Raw genomic sequence first — 17,133 nt, 5'->3', positions numbered from 1 at the left:
CTGTCCAAAATTATAATCTGGAGTGCAGAAAAACAACCCCAGACCTCCAGAATGGAAGCTGGGAGCCTGAGCGATTTCCACTGTAAAAGTAACTCCTGTGAAAAAATTACTAAGCTAAACTCTTCCACCCAGAGTACACCATGTTCTAATATATTAGTGTTCCTTTCCCACCTCTTTGAACTGTGGGATGACCATGCTCTGGCTTAGCTGGTCCTTTAAGAAATGCTTTAGAGTAGAGAGATAAACATACCTCTCCGGTACATGACATATTTTCCCCACCCATCTGTTGTCTCATGTCTGGAAATGAATGGGAAAATTCACTGCACTGTTTTTTTAAAAAAACCTTTATATTTGAAAGAAAACAAGGTCACTTTTACAGTGTTGCAACAAAGGGACAGTTGTACAAAATATAAACACTTCTTTTAGCAGGAAACAGATTAAAGTAAATGTCTTCTCCGATAATGATCCTCTTATAGGTTGGCATGCTGGCATTTCGTCTGAAATCTGTTTAACAACACTCCAATGGATGTAGCAAAATTTCTTTTCAAATAAAAAAGAAAATGGCTTAAAATCAATTTTCTGTGAGTTTTTAAAATATAAGTTCATATTTTAAAATGTATTCATTCCTTATATCTAATGCACATGCATCTCTTATTAGTCTTTCTAACAAATTAAATGCAACGAGTGAGCAAAACAAAAACAAAAATTAAAAACAACCAAGGAAATAAACATTTCAGCTAAGTTCCAAAGACACTTGTGTTTCTTCATGGGTGATGCAAAATATATTCATCATATTTCAAGGTGTGCTACAGCATGGGGATTGATCGAGGAGGATGGTTATCTTCAGTTTTTCTGTGATTTTCTCTCAAAATATGTACAAATCTTCCTCATGGGCACAGAAGTAGCCGAGATCTGTGGCACATAAAAATATTGAGTTAGATACAATTCTGAGCAGTTGGGATTTGTCTTAAAAATTTTACCCTCTTCATATAGCAAAACCAGCAATAGACATATATAAATGGGAAAATAGTAGCAGGCCTGGAAATTTACCAAGAGATGTAGAAATAGAGAGGGAAACCTTAAGGGAATGGGGATTCAAAAGACTAAGCATGCTCTGCAAGTGAAGAATGCAGGATGTAGAAAATCCAGAGGATGTCGAAACCAATTATACTAGAGACGTGTAATGGCTGAATGGTGTTCTAAACAAGAACAGTCCACATTGAAATTTTTGTAGGTCCCACCTGTGTTTTAGAGACTCCTCTTCCTTCACTGCAGTGAGAACTAGGTCACTGACTCATAACATTGTGATCTCAATGTTTCACTATTTCGCAAAGTAATTCTGCCCTAGGATGTTCCTTTACATCAGACATCTTTAACTTCCAGCTGTTTTATAGAATATGAATCGCATCAATCAGAACAACTAATGACTGGGCCTCCTAGGATTTGTAGTCCATAATATTTGGTGAGACACTCCACCGATTAAAGCAACTACATATATTTGCCATGAGAATCAAAAGTACAGTTGATTTCACATTTAACATTTTACATAATTCTTTTGCTAGCATATTTCTACCACTTCATATACCAAAAGTCAACAAATCAGTTAGGTTTTATCTTGCATTAAACATCAACATAGCACACACATTCTTATATCCCACTGTATAATGTCAGCCAAACCTCAGAAGCTTATAACTAGTTAAGGGCTGGCCCAAAGTTACGCAATAAGATTTGCGCTTCATCATGACTTCAAATTTAGAATTATGAAGCATCACTCCCTATCCTGAGTTCAACGTGCCAGGAGTCAGCAGATTTAAGCGTTCCTAGCTCTACATTCCCTTTTTAATTAGACACTCAAGGTCTACAAATTGGAATCATGTACAAATTATTGCTTCAAAGGGATGCACATAGACCTAGAATTAAGTAATGAGCTGGATTGGACACATTTGTTCCCCATCAAAACTGGGCATGAAGCTCTTTCACATGAGAAGAAAAATCTGTCTTTTTTCCAAGCATTAATTTCTCTGATTTACTTCAAGCCTAATAAAAGGATAAGGGAAATTGTGCTTTTTGTTGCTGCTGTTAAACAAAACTTCTAATAGGTCCAGGAACCAGTTTTTTGCCCTTGGGGCACTATGTGGACCACAAGAACGCCCAAAAATGACAGAAACCAGATTCCACTCCACAAATCTGGAAACTTCTGGTTTTGGAAAATGGGTGTTATTTTAGTGTTTAATAGCGAAGGGACTCCTGCAACCTATTTAAATTTGGAGAGGTCAAGGATCACTAGAAATAGTCTTAGAGGGACCACATGGGGTCTCAAACCTGCACTTTGCCTGCTAAGCAGTGAGAGCCCTTGAAAATCTATTGCAAATCCCCCAAAGACCTACCAGCAAATTTCTTCATCTACCTCCTGGTCTCCTCTGCTAGAGACTAATCTTGAGGAGAGAGCAAAAGTTTACCCTGCCATCTGTCAGGTATCAAATTTACTTCTTGATGAACCAAAAAGAGCCTATGTAAAGCTGTGCTGAACTTACATCCTTGAAATGCCATCTACCCATGGTGTGGACTACAATTCCCAACACTACCCCAAGAAGCATTTTAGTTCAACACAGCTAAAGGATGCTAGGTTTGAGAAGATTGCTTTTTTCTTATGGGAAAGGTAGGTTGGGATGTAGCTACTGGGTAGTGTATTGGAATGAAGCCATGATTTCCCTGAACAAGAATTCTGCTTCTCAATTTCTACCATTGTAATAAGTCAAATCTTCCACTGAACATTTAAAAACGGGTCTAGCAAAGAAAAGGGGCCGATAAAGTTATCAAGGCATACAAACACAGCAAATATAAGAATTTTAAGTGTGAACAATTTTCAGCATTGAAAACAAAATCTTACTGGAGGGCAATTCCCACATTTTGTTGCCCAGCCCTATTGAAATGCCCCTGGTGAAGGCCTTCCATCAATTACATATTGCCACTACTACTCAGAGGACTTCTAAAAAAGCAGCAGCCTTTTAAAGAATACATTCAGATAAGTGATAGGGAAAAAACATCATCATTGCAGTTGTTGTAAACAGATCAAGGTGCTGTATTTTTACTTACATGTAGAAAACTCCAAAGAAACTGAACTACACAGAGAACAGGAGCCCTATCTGTGTTTGATCTCCAAAGACAGAGAAATCTGCTTTTCCCAGCACCCTTCCTAACACTGATTAAAATACAGGAGCCCTACTATAAAAATGCTTCTATTCATTTTGCACAGCTTAGCTCCAGTCCCTTGTGTATCTATTGATACAAATTGCATTGCTGCACCAGAAAAGTAAAGGAAAAAAACAGAACGGGAAGGCAGAAAGCACCCTGAAACATATAAACCATTCTGAGCTATAGATTATGTTGGGCTAAAGATTAACTTTGTCTGTGCCTGACATTTTCTAAACAACCTTGGATGTTCCCAAAAAGGACATTCAACAAGCCTTATTTCTTTAGTTCATTGGGGGAAGTTTCGGCTGTCTCAGACCAGCTCACACCAATCATGGCCAACATTATGGGATTGTGGGAGCTTTAATTCCAATATACTGGGAAAGCCAAGTTTTGCTATTCTTGGTTCAGCGTCTACTTCTATCCTCAAAACACTGTTCTATCATCCCTATCACTGCACTGCGTAACTTCTTGCCCTTTGTAAGCAGAGTAGGTAGGGAAAATGAATCAGCTTAAAATTTTGCAAATGCTTGCTAATTATACCCATTTGATTTGAAATGTGCTGTTAACTGTCATCAAGTTGGCTTTATCTTAGAGAGGCTGTCGCTTGCTTAATCAGCTCTTTCCACCAGTACCATGTTCAGCCTATATTCCTACTGCCTTCCATTTCATCCTTTATTATCTCCTTTTCCAACCTGTGATGTTATCTCATGATAGGTCCAAGATATTGTAGTCTTAAGTAATCATTTTGGCTTCTGGGGATAGTTCAGGTTTGATTTGTTCTCGCAACCATTTCTTTGTCTTATATTGCATTTTTAAAATATAATTTTCAAAGCATATACTGTATTTCTTCAATTATAAGATGCCATTGATTTTAAGACACATCTTAATTTCAGTGCCACCACCACAACCACCACCAAAAATCCATAAGATACACCTGGAATTTTATTTTTAGAAATGCTTATATAGGAAAAAGTGCATCTCAGAATTGAAGAAATCAGTTCCGTAAGCAGAATTTTAAAATACAGCATTTATGTTACATAGAAAATAAACTAACAAAGCTGAAGTAAACTAGCAAATGCCCATTAGATGATTTACTTACAGGTCCTCCTGTCCTTTCTGGTTGTCTTGCACCCAGATTCTGCAAAGACTGAATTTTGCTGCCTGCTCCGTTTGGGCTTTTAGATTTGTTAGTCTGTAACTTATTCCCCAAAGCAGACAGCCAGTTTCTTCTGTCAAAACAGCCATTCTCCTTGTCAGTCATTTCATCACAGGAGGCCTTGAGGAGACGAGAAAGGCTTTGGAAGCCTGCAGAAGAACAAGGGCTTCCAGGAGGAGGATCCTTCACCAGACTCCCAGTGCTTTGGGCTAACCCGGCAAGGGTCAGGCAGTTTTCCTCACAAGGCTCTGAATCTGCCAAAGTGTCCTGCTCCAGTCTAGATTTTTTAGAGACTGGGTGAAGTTCAGTCACACAGTTGCAGCTTTTTAGGCACTTTGCATTGATTTCCTTGCTTGATTCTAGCCTCCTCTTGGCTCGCACTTCTGACCTCAAGTGTGTTGATTTGGAAACAAATGTGGGCTCAGAAAGTTCTTGTTGTGGATACAGCACTTCCATTCCTTTCACAGGAGGAGACGAACTTGGAGTTTTGGTAACCCACTGTCTTATGGACATGGCTGAAGGAGGTGTCAGTTTGGGTGATGCGCCTTCCATCTGCTGCTTTGCTGGAGCAGAGGTCATTGTAGTGGAGGCCGAGGTGTTGACCAAAGACCATGTGGGTGTGTTGGTGGGAAAAGGAAGGTCTCCTGTGTAAGCTGGCGCAGAAGAGGCAGGTTGGGGTGAAGAAATAGGGGGGCTTCCTGCTGGAAGTACTTTGGCAGGAGTATTGTGCCTTCTCCTCAGAGTTCCTAAGAAAGAAAGAAAAGCACACCCAGTTGAGGACCATGTATTGCAAGCATCAATAAAGGAAGGTTACACTTAAAAGACAACTGAGTGTCACAGAATGTCAGTGCTTCACATTATCTGGTGCCCAAGGTAAAACTGGCAACTCTCCCACCCACATCTTACTCCATGTAGAGAAGGTGACCAGATGGGTAAGTCAATCTTATCTAAGTACAGGCAACAGGATGGTATCCTCTGCTGTGCATAAGGGCAACCAACACATTTATGAGGAAAAGGCATGTCACATATATTTGCAGTCAGATGTATTTGCATGAATTTTATATGTTGTACGCCACTTTGAATCCCACCCACAGGAGAAAAGCGGGATAGAAATGAATAAACAATAATAATACTAATAATTCCAAATGCTCAACATATGCCACCTGAGGTAACAGCCTTACTTTGTTTATTAGTTAGACTGACTAAGGCAGGGGTAGGCAGTACAGCTGCAGTTTCCACCATTTCTCACCATTGGCTATGTTGGCTAAAGCTGTTAGGAACTAAAATATCACTAGGAGGGCTGCACTTTCCCTATGCCATTATCAAGTAATACAATTTCTTGGAAAATGTTAGTAACTATGCATAGCTTATCAGGTTAAATTAAGGTAGTCTTAGATTCATAGAGTTGGAAGAGACCATAATGGCCATCTAGTCAAACCCGCTGTCATGCAGGAAAAGCACAATCAAAGCAGCCTTGACAGCCTCTGCTTAAAAACCTCCAGAAAAGGAGACTCCATCACACTCCAGGGCAGCTTATTCCACTGTTGAACAGCTCTTAGGAAATTCTTATGTTCAGGTGGAATTTCCTGTAATTTGAACCCATTGCTCCAAGTTCTAGTCTCTAGGACTGATTGAAACAGGTTTCTTGTTGAAGAACTTTTGCTTCCTGATAAAAACTTGGGTTATGAAAGGTAAGAAAAGTGTGAAGTAGCCTGCTTAACTGAGCCTACACATAGACACCACTCCAGAAAAGAACTGCATTACAACTAGATTAGTAGTTTTCACACAGTGACATTGCCACAATTTTGTGCCATTGAAGAGGCACATTTCTATTTAGACTCTCCCTGAAAAAACACTTGGTTAAGGCAGCAGTGAATCAGAGGGCACATTGGACATGTTGTGCGTTCAAAAAGACAAGGTCAGCCGGAAACCTGCTAATGCTTGCAAGGTTCATGCACTTCCTTTTCTATTTGTCGGCTGTCTCAAAACAAAATGAATGAGGAGGTATGACATTTTACCTAACAGAAGTGTCAGCTTTAACTGTAAAGACCAAGTGCTCACACTACTGACAGTTTTCAAGCTGGGAGATTAAATAACCATTTTCTGTATTTATAGATGTAGCGAACATTTTAAAAAAGGAAAAGGAAAAAGAAACACGGGCTCCCAAAGAGGACAATGGTGCGTGCGGATAAAAGATATACACAGCAAGAAAGAGAACTGGCACGTCCTCTGCTATTGTTCTACAAGCTTCCTGCATGTGAATTCTTTGATGGCAAGGGAATCCTCTACTGAAAAGAGGCCATCTGGGAGGGTAAAAGCACAGTTAGAGAAGGCGTTGGCCACCCTATCAGCTGGTCTGAGCCTCACAAGAGGAAAAAGGTATGTAATAAATTCCAGCCTTCTAGCTCCAAGCAGTTTGTATTCGTCCCCTGCAAGTCTGTTAAGTTTATCTCCCTATGCCTTTTCAAAAAGCAAACTAACACATGGGCTACAATTCAACAGCCCTGTTTTGGATCAATCAAGATACTCAGCATGGTGGCAATTCAAGACCAGAAACTTCAGTCCCTGTATGCCCAACAACCCCAATCCCCAATTACTGAGTACATAATACTATCCTCATCTTTCCTGTCTGCTACTGCTTTTCTTTGCAACTAAAGAAGGCCACTGTCTTCAATAAGTTGTGACACCATTTCTGTCAATGCACCTAAGAAACTACAAGACAGAAAAAAAGTACCAAACCCCCCACTTGTGGCTAGAACTCAACACATGTTCTTCCTGTTCCCATTCCCCCTCCATCTTTTTCCCTTCTCCCTTGCGGCTTGCAAATGAAAGATCCTCCGGCATCTTATTCTTACAGTGTGAAACGCAAATGGCTCCACCGAGAGCAGTCTACAAAATAAACAAGCCATGTAAATCTGCAATAATCCTACTCACAGTGGAATTTTAGAATTTTAAGTTACAATTTAACATCATAAACCCTTGAAATTACAACAGAAGGATCAGTGGGGTACAAGCTAAGGAGGTAGTTAAACCAGTGCAATAGCCCTAAGGCTCCTCATTATTTCCAGGCATGTGGATTTTCAGTGGAGAGAAGGGGTGGGGTGTGGCAGAAAAAGGTTGTATACTTTTATCTTGAAACCATCCCGCGAGTACGAGATAACTAACATTCTTGTTTATTCAAACAATTCTATGTCCTACCCAGAGGATTTGGATAAATATGGCTTTACTATTATATACAAGACAGTCTGGATTGGGAAACTGTATTGAAAGTTTACATTCCTTCTCATTGCATTGTTTTGGAACAGTAATAAATACACACATGCCTGTCCCAAAAGAAATCCTCACTAAGTATGAGTGCTTTAAAGATAACTACACATACAAAATGACTGCTATTACTTTTATAGTGGTTTGGAGTTCCTTGCTATGGAAGCAAGTGAAACTTTAGGAGCTCTTTAACCAACCTGGTAGAGGATTAATACCTTGCAAGGCACTTTTGTTTTCAATTTAGCAACATACAGAATCCCCTTTCATTTACGCAAAGACAAATATTCTCTTTCCTGCCGAACAGGTGCCACCCTTCAGGACTTTTGTGTGCACAAAAGCTGTTACGAAGAATTGATCCAGTTCCAACTGGCTTCCATCCAGGGCTGAGTGAACAATCCTTGAGTCATATAGCAGGGCTCCTCCTCCATCTCCTTTAACCTAAAACTCATTACATTACCTCCAGAACAGGACCTGGAGGCTTGCAGAAAGGTGGCGGGGGAAGCCACTAGTATCTAATATTCTAGTATATATTCATACAAGACAGAGTCAAATAAACAATGAAATCTTGAGGCTGTAGAGATGTTAAATTATTTCTCTGATAACCTCATCAATAACCATTAATCTGTTTTATAATCATGTAACTTTTAAAATAGATTCTAATTAAGTATGTTAAAAGAAATAGATTAAAACTCATCTGTTTTAGAAAAAAATTAACGTGAGTGTTAGGCTACTCTGGAAACCAGGGTTTGAATCCCTGCTTGACCATGAAAACCTACTGATGACCTTGGGTAAGTCATGCGCTCTTAGTCCCATTAATTGGAAATGACTCAGCAAGGTCCACAAGAACAATAGACATGGAGCTGATTTTTAAAAAGCATTTTTTTAAACTAAAAATCAGCAATGCAGCCATCAAGCATTTCAGAACCTAGAAAGCAGCTTCTGATCTTGGCATAGTTTAGTAGGACTAAAATAAATGCATTCAGTAAGGAGGGATATGTACAGGGACTGAATGTGAAAGACATTTCCTCTGGTCTACATGCACAATAGCAGTATGGTGCCAGAAGTTAGTCGTGATTCTAGACATTTTTAAAATGCCTACTGCAATGCCTTGAAGTAATACACTGACCTCCATAGTGCCCAATGAAGAACATTCTCCTTATATATCTCCACTACCTTTCAACACTCGAGGCTGCTACCATATTTTAAAAGAATTCATTTGGGGACACTTGCACTCCAAACCTGACTACCTGAATCAGCCATATGTGCTTTAGGAGGAGGTAAACGTGACAAAAATTAGCCACAGGCTAGGGTGGTATCTCACAAATCCTTACACACATGCCACTTTCATGTTAGTGCCACTCGAGCCATTTTTGAACAGAATATAAATTATATCTTTGATCCATTAATGGCACACTAGAAAGTTTCTCAGATGATCTTACCAGTTACATTTTGCCCTTCCACTTTCTTCTGGCAGGCCCAGCCAACCAAGCTACTTTTTTCCAGACAGTTGTCTTCTGCAGAGTGCTGCTTTAAGCGCCAAATTTTGATGGTGTTGTCATCTGAACATGTGGAAATCTGCAAAACAGGAAATAAGAGTCAACTGGGAAATGCTGCACTTCCTAGAGGATAGAACGTGCCGATTCTGTGAGCAGCAAAAGCGTAAAGACTCTGAAGCTGGTACATACCAGGGAGGCAACCTCTAGGCTCTTTTATTTCACTGAAAATCTCAGACTCACTCACCATGGATATTAAGGAAAGTGACACAACATTTCAATTAAAAATCAGGTAAATTTACAAGCCATAGTTCTTTCCACTCTGTGCTAACAGGATCATAAAACCCCCAAATGGCTTTATCATTTTTAAGCAACAGATTTATAAATTATTTTTCAACCAGAGAATTTTTACAGGATTAAAAATAATGAAACATGACACCATGGGGCAAAATTCCAGGTATAAAATTGATTTTGACCTATAACATCTGGTTCTAATAGCTAGCTGAGATGCCTTTGAGCTACTGAGGTGCTTGCTGCTGTTGCTGTTTATGTTTCCTGCTGTGTTTATGGATTATGGGGTTTATATCTGATTTATACTAGTTACATTTTGTAATTGATTTTTAAGACATTTTATTGTTTCCATAAAAAACAGTACATATTTGCTCAGCAGTCTTCATAACATCCTTGTGAAGGAGTTAAATATTATCTCCACAAGGGCAACAGGAATGCTGGAAGATACTGGTTGCCTATGGTCAGATAGCAAGGCAAAGCTACAGCATCTCAACCCTATTTTTAAAGGTCTGTTATGGTGGTGGGGCCAGAAAAAGCCCTTTCTTGAGAATTGTAAGAGTGGAAAGTTCATACAGGGAGATACGATCTTTCAGATACTGTGGACTTAAACTGTAAAAGGCTTTATTGACTGCACTGGGTCTACTGGGAAACGACTGACTATCCATGCTTTAATAGCAGATGCTGTAATTGGCTTTCATTAGTAAAGTTTCTAGAATTCAAGTAACAAAACATAAACACAACATTTGAAATGTGAAAGCAAACCTTGGTGAAGTCCGATGGACACCAGGCAACAGAGGTGACTTCTTGCAAGTGCCCATGGAGCATCATGGGAGGAAGATGAGGCTCAGATACCTGGAAAAAAAAATTAGACTAAGTATCAGAAGCAACCAATGCCCACAAAGGCAATGAAAGAAACATTATGGAATATATGAGGCGGGATGCTTGTGTATCAAGGACTCTAGCTATTGCAGAAGATAGAAACAAGAGATCTACTTTGATCAAGAAGAATATCCCTCTATTTACAGGCAATCTGGAACTACAATACAGGTTGATCATCCCTTATCTAAAATTCCAAAATCCAAAATTGTCCAAATGGATGTCTGAAATAATAAATAGTAATAGTAGCTTTATGATGGTTCAACGTACATAAACCTTGTTTCGAGGACAACATAATTAAAATTACTTTCAAGCTATGTGTATAAGGTATATATATAAGTTGATTTTAAAATGTAGACTTGGGTACCATCTTTTTGTGGACTACTCTTCTGCTTTTGAGGAAAAGGTAGAACAGGAGGCTGAAGAGGTAGCACTTGGGTATTTGGGGCTGAGTGTTGTGGAGGAAGGAGAATGCGAGGAAGGCATACTACAAGTCCCTACATTTTTAGAACGGTGAAGGCAAAAGAAGAAAGGAGGTCAGCTAGAAGCACAGCAAAAATGCTGAACAATCGACAGCTGTGCTGGAAGTTCAGGGCTATAAATTAGCAGCAAAGCCAGTAGTCGGTGCTGGCAGCAACCAACTTACTTAGTGTGTTTGTGTCCTGGTCTCTGAGCTCCAGTGTTGCCTTTGAAAAAGACTTCTTGCCACAGACACTTGTTCCTATATACTGTAAGCTTTTTTGCCAAAGACTCTTGCTCTTGTCTGCTGTGAAGACTTGTTGCAAAAGACTTGTTTCACATCTACTGTAAGACCTTGCATTGCTTTTGAACTTTACCTTTTGCTTCCTTTACTGCTGTTTGCATTATTATTACTTTGCTGAAGTAAAGCTTTTTCGGGTACTTTTGCTCATGTTGCAAGGCTGGTACTGGAGCAAAGCAAGACACATCTCCACCTCCCTTGCAATATAAAGCAACAGGGGCATCATTATCTCATTTCTCCTTAGCCTCAGAGCTCCTCACTTAACATTACTTCACCAACAAAATGACAGAAAAAGTGTTCTAGTCTGTGCTCTGATCAATGGAAAAAATAAACGTGTATGTACTGGGTCTATTTTATGCTACGCAAACCTAAGATTGTGCACCAGTGTCCTTCATTTGCTATCAGTAATTTGCATAATAAAGCAGTTTTGCATAATGTAAAGCAGTCCCCCAAGTTACAAACATCAAACTTACAAATGGCTCATAGTTAAGAAAGGGGGTGAGACAACAGGAAGTGAGAGAAATCTACCCCTAGGAAGGGGAATCCACTCCTGAAAGAGTTAGCATGGGGGAAAGGGGTCTCAACTGAAGCTTTCTCACTAATCCTTGTCTCCACAACAAGCCACATTTCTCAAAGTCCAACAATCCCAAGGACAGAAAGTGACATTAAATCTTCTGAACATGGGCACAGACAGAAAAACAAGCACCACAGGAATGTTAACCCTTCCTTATGCTATCAAAAGCGCTATATAGGGAGGGGGGATAGAGCAGGCATTGGCAAACTTTGGCCCCCCAGGTGTTGTGGACTTCAACTCCCACAGTTCCTAACAGCCATGGGCCCTTTCCTTTTCCCTCTCAGCTGCTTAGGGACTGCCTGTACTTCACATGCAATCTTCCTGCTTGAAAACATTCTAGAAAATCCAGATGAAGGAAGGGAACAAGTATATGGGAAGAGGGGGATTTCAATCACATTTATGTGCCCTGCTCTAACACCTAAGAGTTCAGAGCGGCTTCCCTTTGGCTCCCAGACAGGATTCCATCAAGAGAGCTTACAGCGCTTGAAGCTGCTTAATTTCAGCAGTGTAACATGTGCTTTCGGGAATATTTCTTGAGCGAGGTAGAATCCAGTGAGTTACAAAATGCAAAATCCCCTTGGAAGCCCATTTTGCTGGTCTGAAAGTCAGTTGATCTGCTGGCACATTTGCAAATCCTGCTCCAAGACAATGAGGCATAGAAATGTGGCAAAGGTCCTCTTGATGTCCAGTTCTGTAGCAGATTTCATGTTACACAGCATGCATTCAAATCCCCTCTCTAAATGAGAATTACAGCATACCTCCACCCAGAGGAGTCCAATGAGACCTACTCCCAAGTACATGCAGAGGACTGCATACAGCCTTAACAGGTCACTCCAACACCCTTTGACAGTCCTTGCTGTTTTGAACACAATAAATTTAGAACAGGCCCTGCAGCTAGACCTGCTTGCAGTGACTCCATGCAAAATAGAAAGGGAGAAGTATTCTATCTGGCAGGAATTTAGAGATGCAGTTACAAGAGGTTTTTGTTGGATATGCTAAGGCATCATTTGCTGCTGCAAGACCAGCTTTTTCATGGATAGGAATTCAAGTGGCAATCAGCCTTGTTTCTATAATAGGGACGTGAGATTTGTAGCTTTCTGTATCAGAGATTGGAAAGGTTCCTTCTAATTGTGTGCCTCTCAGAAGTCCACAGTCTGCACTGCCAGTGGCTAAGCAGTCTGGGAGATTCTGGGAGATACAAAAATAGAGGAGCACAGTATCTAAATCGAGGAAAGTAGCAGCCCCTACTCTAGAATACTGTGTCCAGTTCTGGGCACAATTCAAGGACACTGACAAGGTGGAACATGTCCAGAGAAGGGTGACCAAAATTATCAAAAGGTTTCGAAGTCAAGCCCTATGAGCGGTTGAGGGACTGGGTATGTTTAGATAGAGAAACGAAAGTGAAGAGGGGCCAAACTTGTTTTCTGCTGCTTCGAATAGGGCCCTGTGTAATTGGTTCAAATTGTTAGAAAAGTTATTCCACCTAAATATTAGGAAGAACTTCCTGATGGTAACAGCTGTTTGGCAGTATCTTGGTGTGTAGTGGAGTTATCTTCTCTGGAGGTTTTAAAACAGAGGCTGGATGGCCATCTGTCGAGAGTGTTTAGTTGAACTGAATGGCCCTTTTTGTCGCTTCCAACACTATGATTTTAACTCCCGTCAAGGTACAAGGTCTCCTCTCACATGCCTACTCTATAAATGCCATGGACTGGGTTTTGGCCACATATTTGTACTAAACTAGTAGCAGCTTTTCAAAATGGCTCAGGAGGAATTGAAAAGAAAGTACTTCACATGCTCAGAATCATTACACTGAGTATGAATGGGGAGTAACCTAAGTTAACCCCATGCAGCAGAAACTCAGATGCCTATTTCTATTTTTCAATAAGCTCCGCTTCCTGAAGCTATGAGTCACTATTCGTAATGTGATATTTGATGGGGATTTGCACTGATGACTAAGCGGGCCTAACATATTTTTCACCATGTGTGTAAATGAAGCTCGCAAGGATGTATGAAAGGCATAGAGGCATGAAAGGATGCTCCGCTTTGCCTGATCCAGTTCTTTTTCAGAAGCAATTTCTTTGTCCTGGCAGCTTGAAAGCTATATATAAAAGTCTTAAGCAGAATACAGAAGACTGGTTGAGTCTGCTCAACTCATTTTAAAGAGAGCTTTCTTTCCAAGTTTAGATCTGCTTCTTGCCTATTTTTTTTCTAAATGCCCTGTTTAAAATCCACCCTCTTTGACAAAACAGACAATACCATGGAAACCAAAGCCCTTTTAGGGAAGACAGCTAAGCTCTTGGTCAAGAAAATACCTTTGTTTACATTTAGCAGATTTTTCTCTCAAAGTGTAGCAAGATCCCTTAATCCCTTATTAATGAGAGCAGGCAAAAGAGCCTTATTTCCTATTGGATCTAGATTCAGAAGGGATATTAAATGCCCTCTGAATCTGGATAAAGTGCATGAAATTCAGAGGAAAAGACACCCCAAAACCTATTGTCAAATTGTTCATCTCAGAATGACTACAGGGTGGCACAAACGGGAAAGGGTTGGTTCTGACTTGGCTTATTTACAATGTAACTATGAGCCTTCTTCAGTTCCTTTGAAGGAAAAAGAAATCATTCCTGATAAAAGAAGTTGAAGCCAAAGGACAGTCTACAGTTAAGGACTGAGATGCTGACAGATGCTCCCATTCGGGAAAGTTAATCCATATACAGAAACAAGTTTGCATTAACTGTGGATTATATGTATGTACCAAATACTTTGGTGCTGCCTAAATCACAACTCACAACAACTGAGTCCTTTGCTTATCTCCTCCTGATCAGCAATTCATAAATTCAGCCCTGGAAAACTTGTGGTACCTCAAGTGCCATCAGGCTCCATTTCCCATCAGCCACACATTATCAGGCAAACAGCAGGGCATATAACAGCAGAGAAATGAGGGAAATAAATACATAAAAAGTAAAGACTTGGCTTTGTGAGCAGGCGTTTGATGAGTGAATTCTGTTGGCTCGACTTGGTCCAGATTAAGGTTTATGTATAAGGTCTTGTGGACGAATGGCTCAAGTATTTTATAATGTATGGTTTTAAATCTATTTATTGTATTTTGTTAAATTATCTAATTGTTTTAATTGCTTATGCTTTATCTTTTTGTATTGTATATTGGCATTGAATTTTGCCAGATTGTGAGCTGCCCTGAGTCCCTTCGGGTGAGAAGGGCGGGATAGAAATGGAAATAAAATAAATATTCTGAGTGAGTAGCTAAAGTTCAATGTTTGGACAGTCATTGGTTCAACACCTGAAAACGATCTTTGCTCTTGTGTTTTCACATGTGCAAGAGTGGCACATCTGCAGAGTTATAAAGACAACATAATAGTTTTCAGGATATGCTTCTGGAGTTCATGCATACAGAAATGACCTCCTTTTCATGCCACCTAGAGCAGCATTTGGACCTGTAGTCCTCCAGACGTCTGTTATTAGAGGCCCTTTCTCCATATGAGCAAACAAGCCTCAAAGGTGAAACCATATTCATCCGTCTATGGAACAACAAGAAGAGCACCAGCCTAGACTCTCTAGGAAGAGATATAACTATGACGGTGAAGGGACAGAAATCTCAATACACAGACCCATTCATATAAGGAGATATTGTCTGTCAGATAGCCTGGACTTAAGCTATATAAGGCTTTATAGGTCACAAAACCAGCATTTGGAATTGTGCCCAGAAATAGACTCGAAGCCAGTGGAAATATTAAAACCAATACGTTATATGCTCCCTTGGACAGAGATGAGCCACTTCTGTCCTAGAAGGATCCCAGATACAGAGAGCCCATCATATCCATGGGTGTTTGGTTCTGAGATCTGCAGTGGATATGAAAAAACAGATAGCAGTACCTCATATTATTAAATGGCGGCAATATGAACCACAATTTTCAACATGTCCAATGTTCATATCATCACCATTTAGTAATATGGGATATGGTAATCTGCAGTCACTGGAAATTGCAGGCCCCACTGTATTGATATAGCCATGTAATTCTTTAGTGCCAAGTCAACCCCTTACAGAACTTATAGTGAACGCACTAGAAAAAGCAAATTCTTATATGTTGCATGAATAGCTCTCCTACAGGGCTGCTTTAAAGATGGCACTTACAATTATACCCAATGCTCAACAGTGGTAGATCCACACATACACCTTACTGAAATGCCCATCTGCCTTTTCAGACACACTGAAGATCTAATTGTAGAAAAACTAAGAAGCAGCCGTGACACCAATTAGTTTTGAATAAAGTTGGCATGGATATCTTTTGAAATGTCAAAGAGATTACTGCATTATGCTGTGGCAAAAAACAAACAAACTCAACTCTAGTTTATGTAAGTGTAACAAAAGCTTATTTCTTTCATACAACCAGATACGTGGATACTCCGCCATGAAGAGCAACTCAACAGGGCGGTGTTGTCACAACTAGTGCCTGGTTCACGTATGAAAAATTATTTGCAAATAAATAAATGCCATACTGCCTCAGTGTCTAAAATGGAGGCAGAAAGCCATAGCCCAGGACCGAGCACATGTTTTACACACAAAGACCAGCCTTTTGTTAGTGACATAAACAGACCTCTAAGATGCACTATACATCTCAAATGTGGTTTGCTGATGTGTTTGCTTTTGGGGACAATGTACAATGGTGATATCTAGCCAACAGCACTATAAGCAGAGTTGTTCATGTGGGGCCATCACACATGTGAAGTACACTGAGCAGTTTGTGAAAAGATATTACATTTGCGCACCATGAACTGCAATGGCAGAAACCACACTAACCACAAACCCACATACACTGTGCTATGTTGGTGTTCAGTCTAGGGGCTGCATAATGAAACTTTGCCTGCAGATATTTAGAGTACTCTGAAGCAATGCAGGATCTCGGGCAACCAGCCCTTTGAAACTCCAACTAAGTTTGGAAAAGGCTCTGCTATAAAAATCAGGAGAGCTCTTGCCAGAAACAGTTGCCTAACAAATTACAAGACAGCTTTCCAACTTCTCTACTCAAAACCAAAATCATGCAGATATTAGCAAGATGAAATTAAGATTTCATGATTTATCCTCAATCGGGAATATTTGGAGGGTCCTCTGTCCCACTCCTTCAGGGTTTGAAGTGTTCTTAGCAGGGGACAGTGATGTGGGAAGAAATACATGAATTTATGTGGCAAATCACATGAATGAATCCAGGCAGTAGCCTTTTAGAATTCAGTACACAAGCTTTTAAGGTAGCTCTAAGAAGCTTAGGAATTCCATATCTGGAGAGACCAGCTGTCTTCCTTAATTTTGTTCCCAAATGCTTATGAGTGCCCTCTTCATCCTGTTTTCAGTGCACCAAGATAATAGAAGCCGCTGGGGGAGAAGAGAAGCCTACTCGAGAAGTATGCAAATCTTCCCTTCTTTATAAGAGGAGCTTTCGGCAAATTGTATTATTTCAGTTTTGACACAGAAATGTAATTTAGCAGAAAGCATTTCATCCTGCTTGTTTCATTC

At 40.1% G+C, this 17,133-nt stretch overlaps 1 protein-coding gene across 1 annotated transcript in view; it reads right to left on the bottom strand.

Moving 5' to 3' along the window:
• Window positions 1-326: 326 nt before the first annotated feature.
• The window catches only part of dtl (denticleless E3 ubiquitin protein ligase homolog), a 28,659-nt gene continuing 11,852 nt past the window's right edge, over window positions 327-17,133 (bottom strand). The window contains exons 12-15 of the mRNA XM_003216009.4: window positions 10,162-10,251; window positions 9,055-9,190; window positions 4,295-5,097; window positions 327-912 (exon numbers count right to left, since the gene is read on the bottom strand). Coding sequence (XP_003216057.1) covers window positions 844-912; window positions 4,295-5,097; window positions 9,055-9,190; window positions 10,162-10,251 — 1,098 coding nt within the window. The 3' untranslated portion in view covers window positions 327-843. The remainder of the gene's footprint in view (window positions 913-4,294; window positions 5,098-9,054; window positions 9,191-10,161; window positions 10,252-17,133) is intronic.

This window comes from Anolis carolinensis, chromosome 1 (genome assembly GCF_035594765.1).
Source record: "Anolis carolinensis isolate JA03-04 chromosome 1, rAnoCar3.1.pri, whole genome shotgun sequence".
NCBI lineage: Eukaryota > Metazoa > Chordata > Lepidosauria > Squamata > Dactyloidae > Anolis > Anolis carolinensis.
This window is presented reverse-complemented; position numbering and strand designations above follow the sequence as displayed.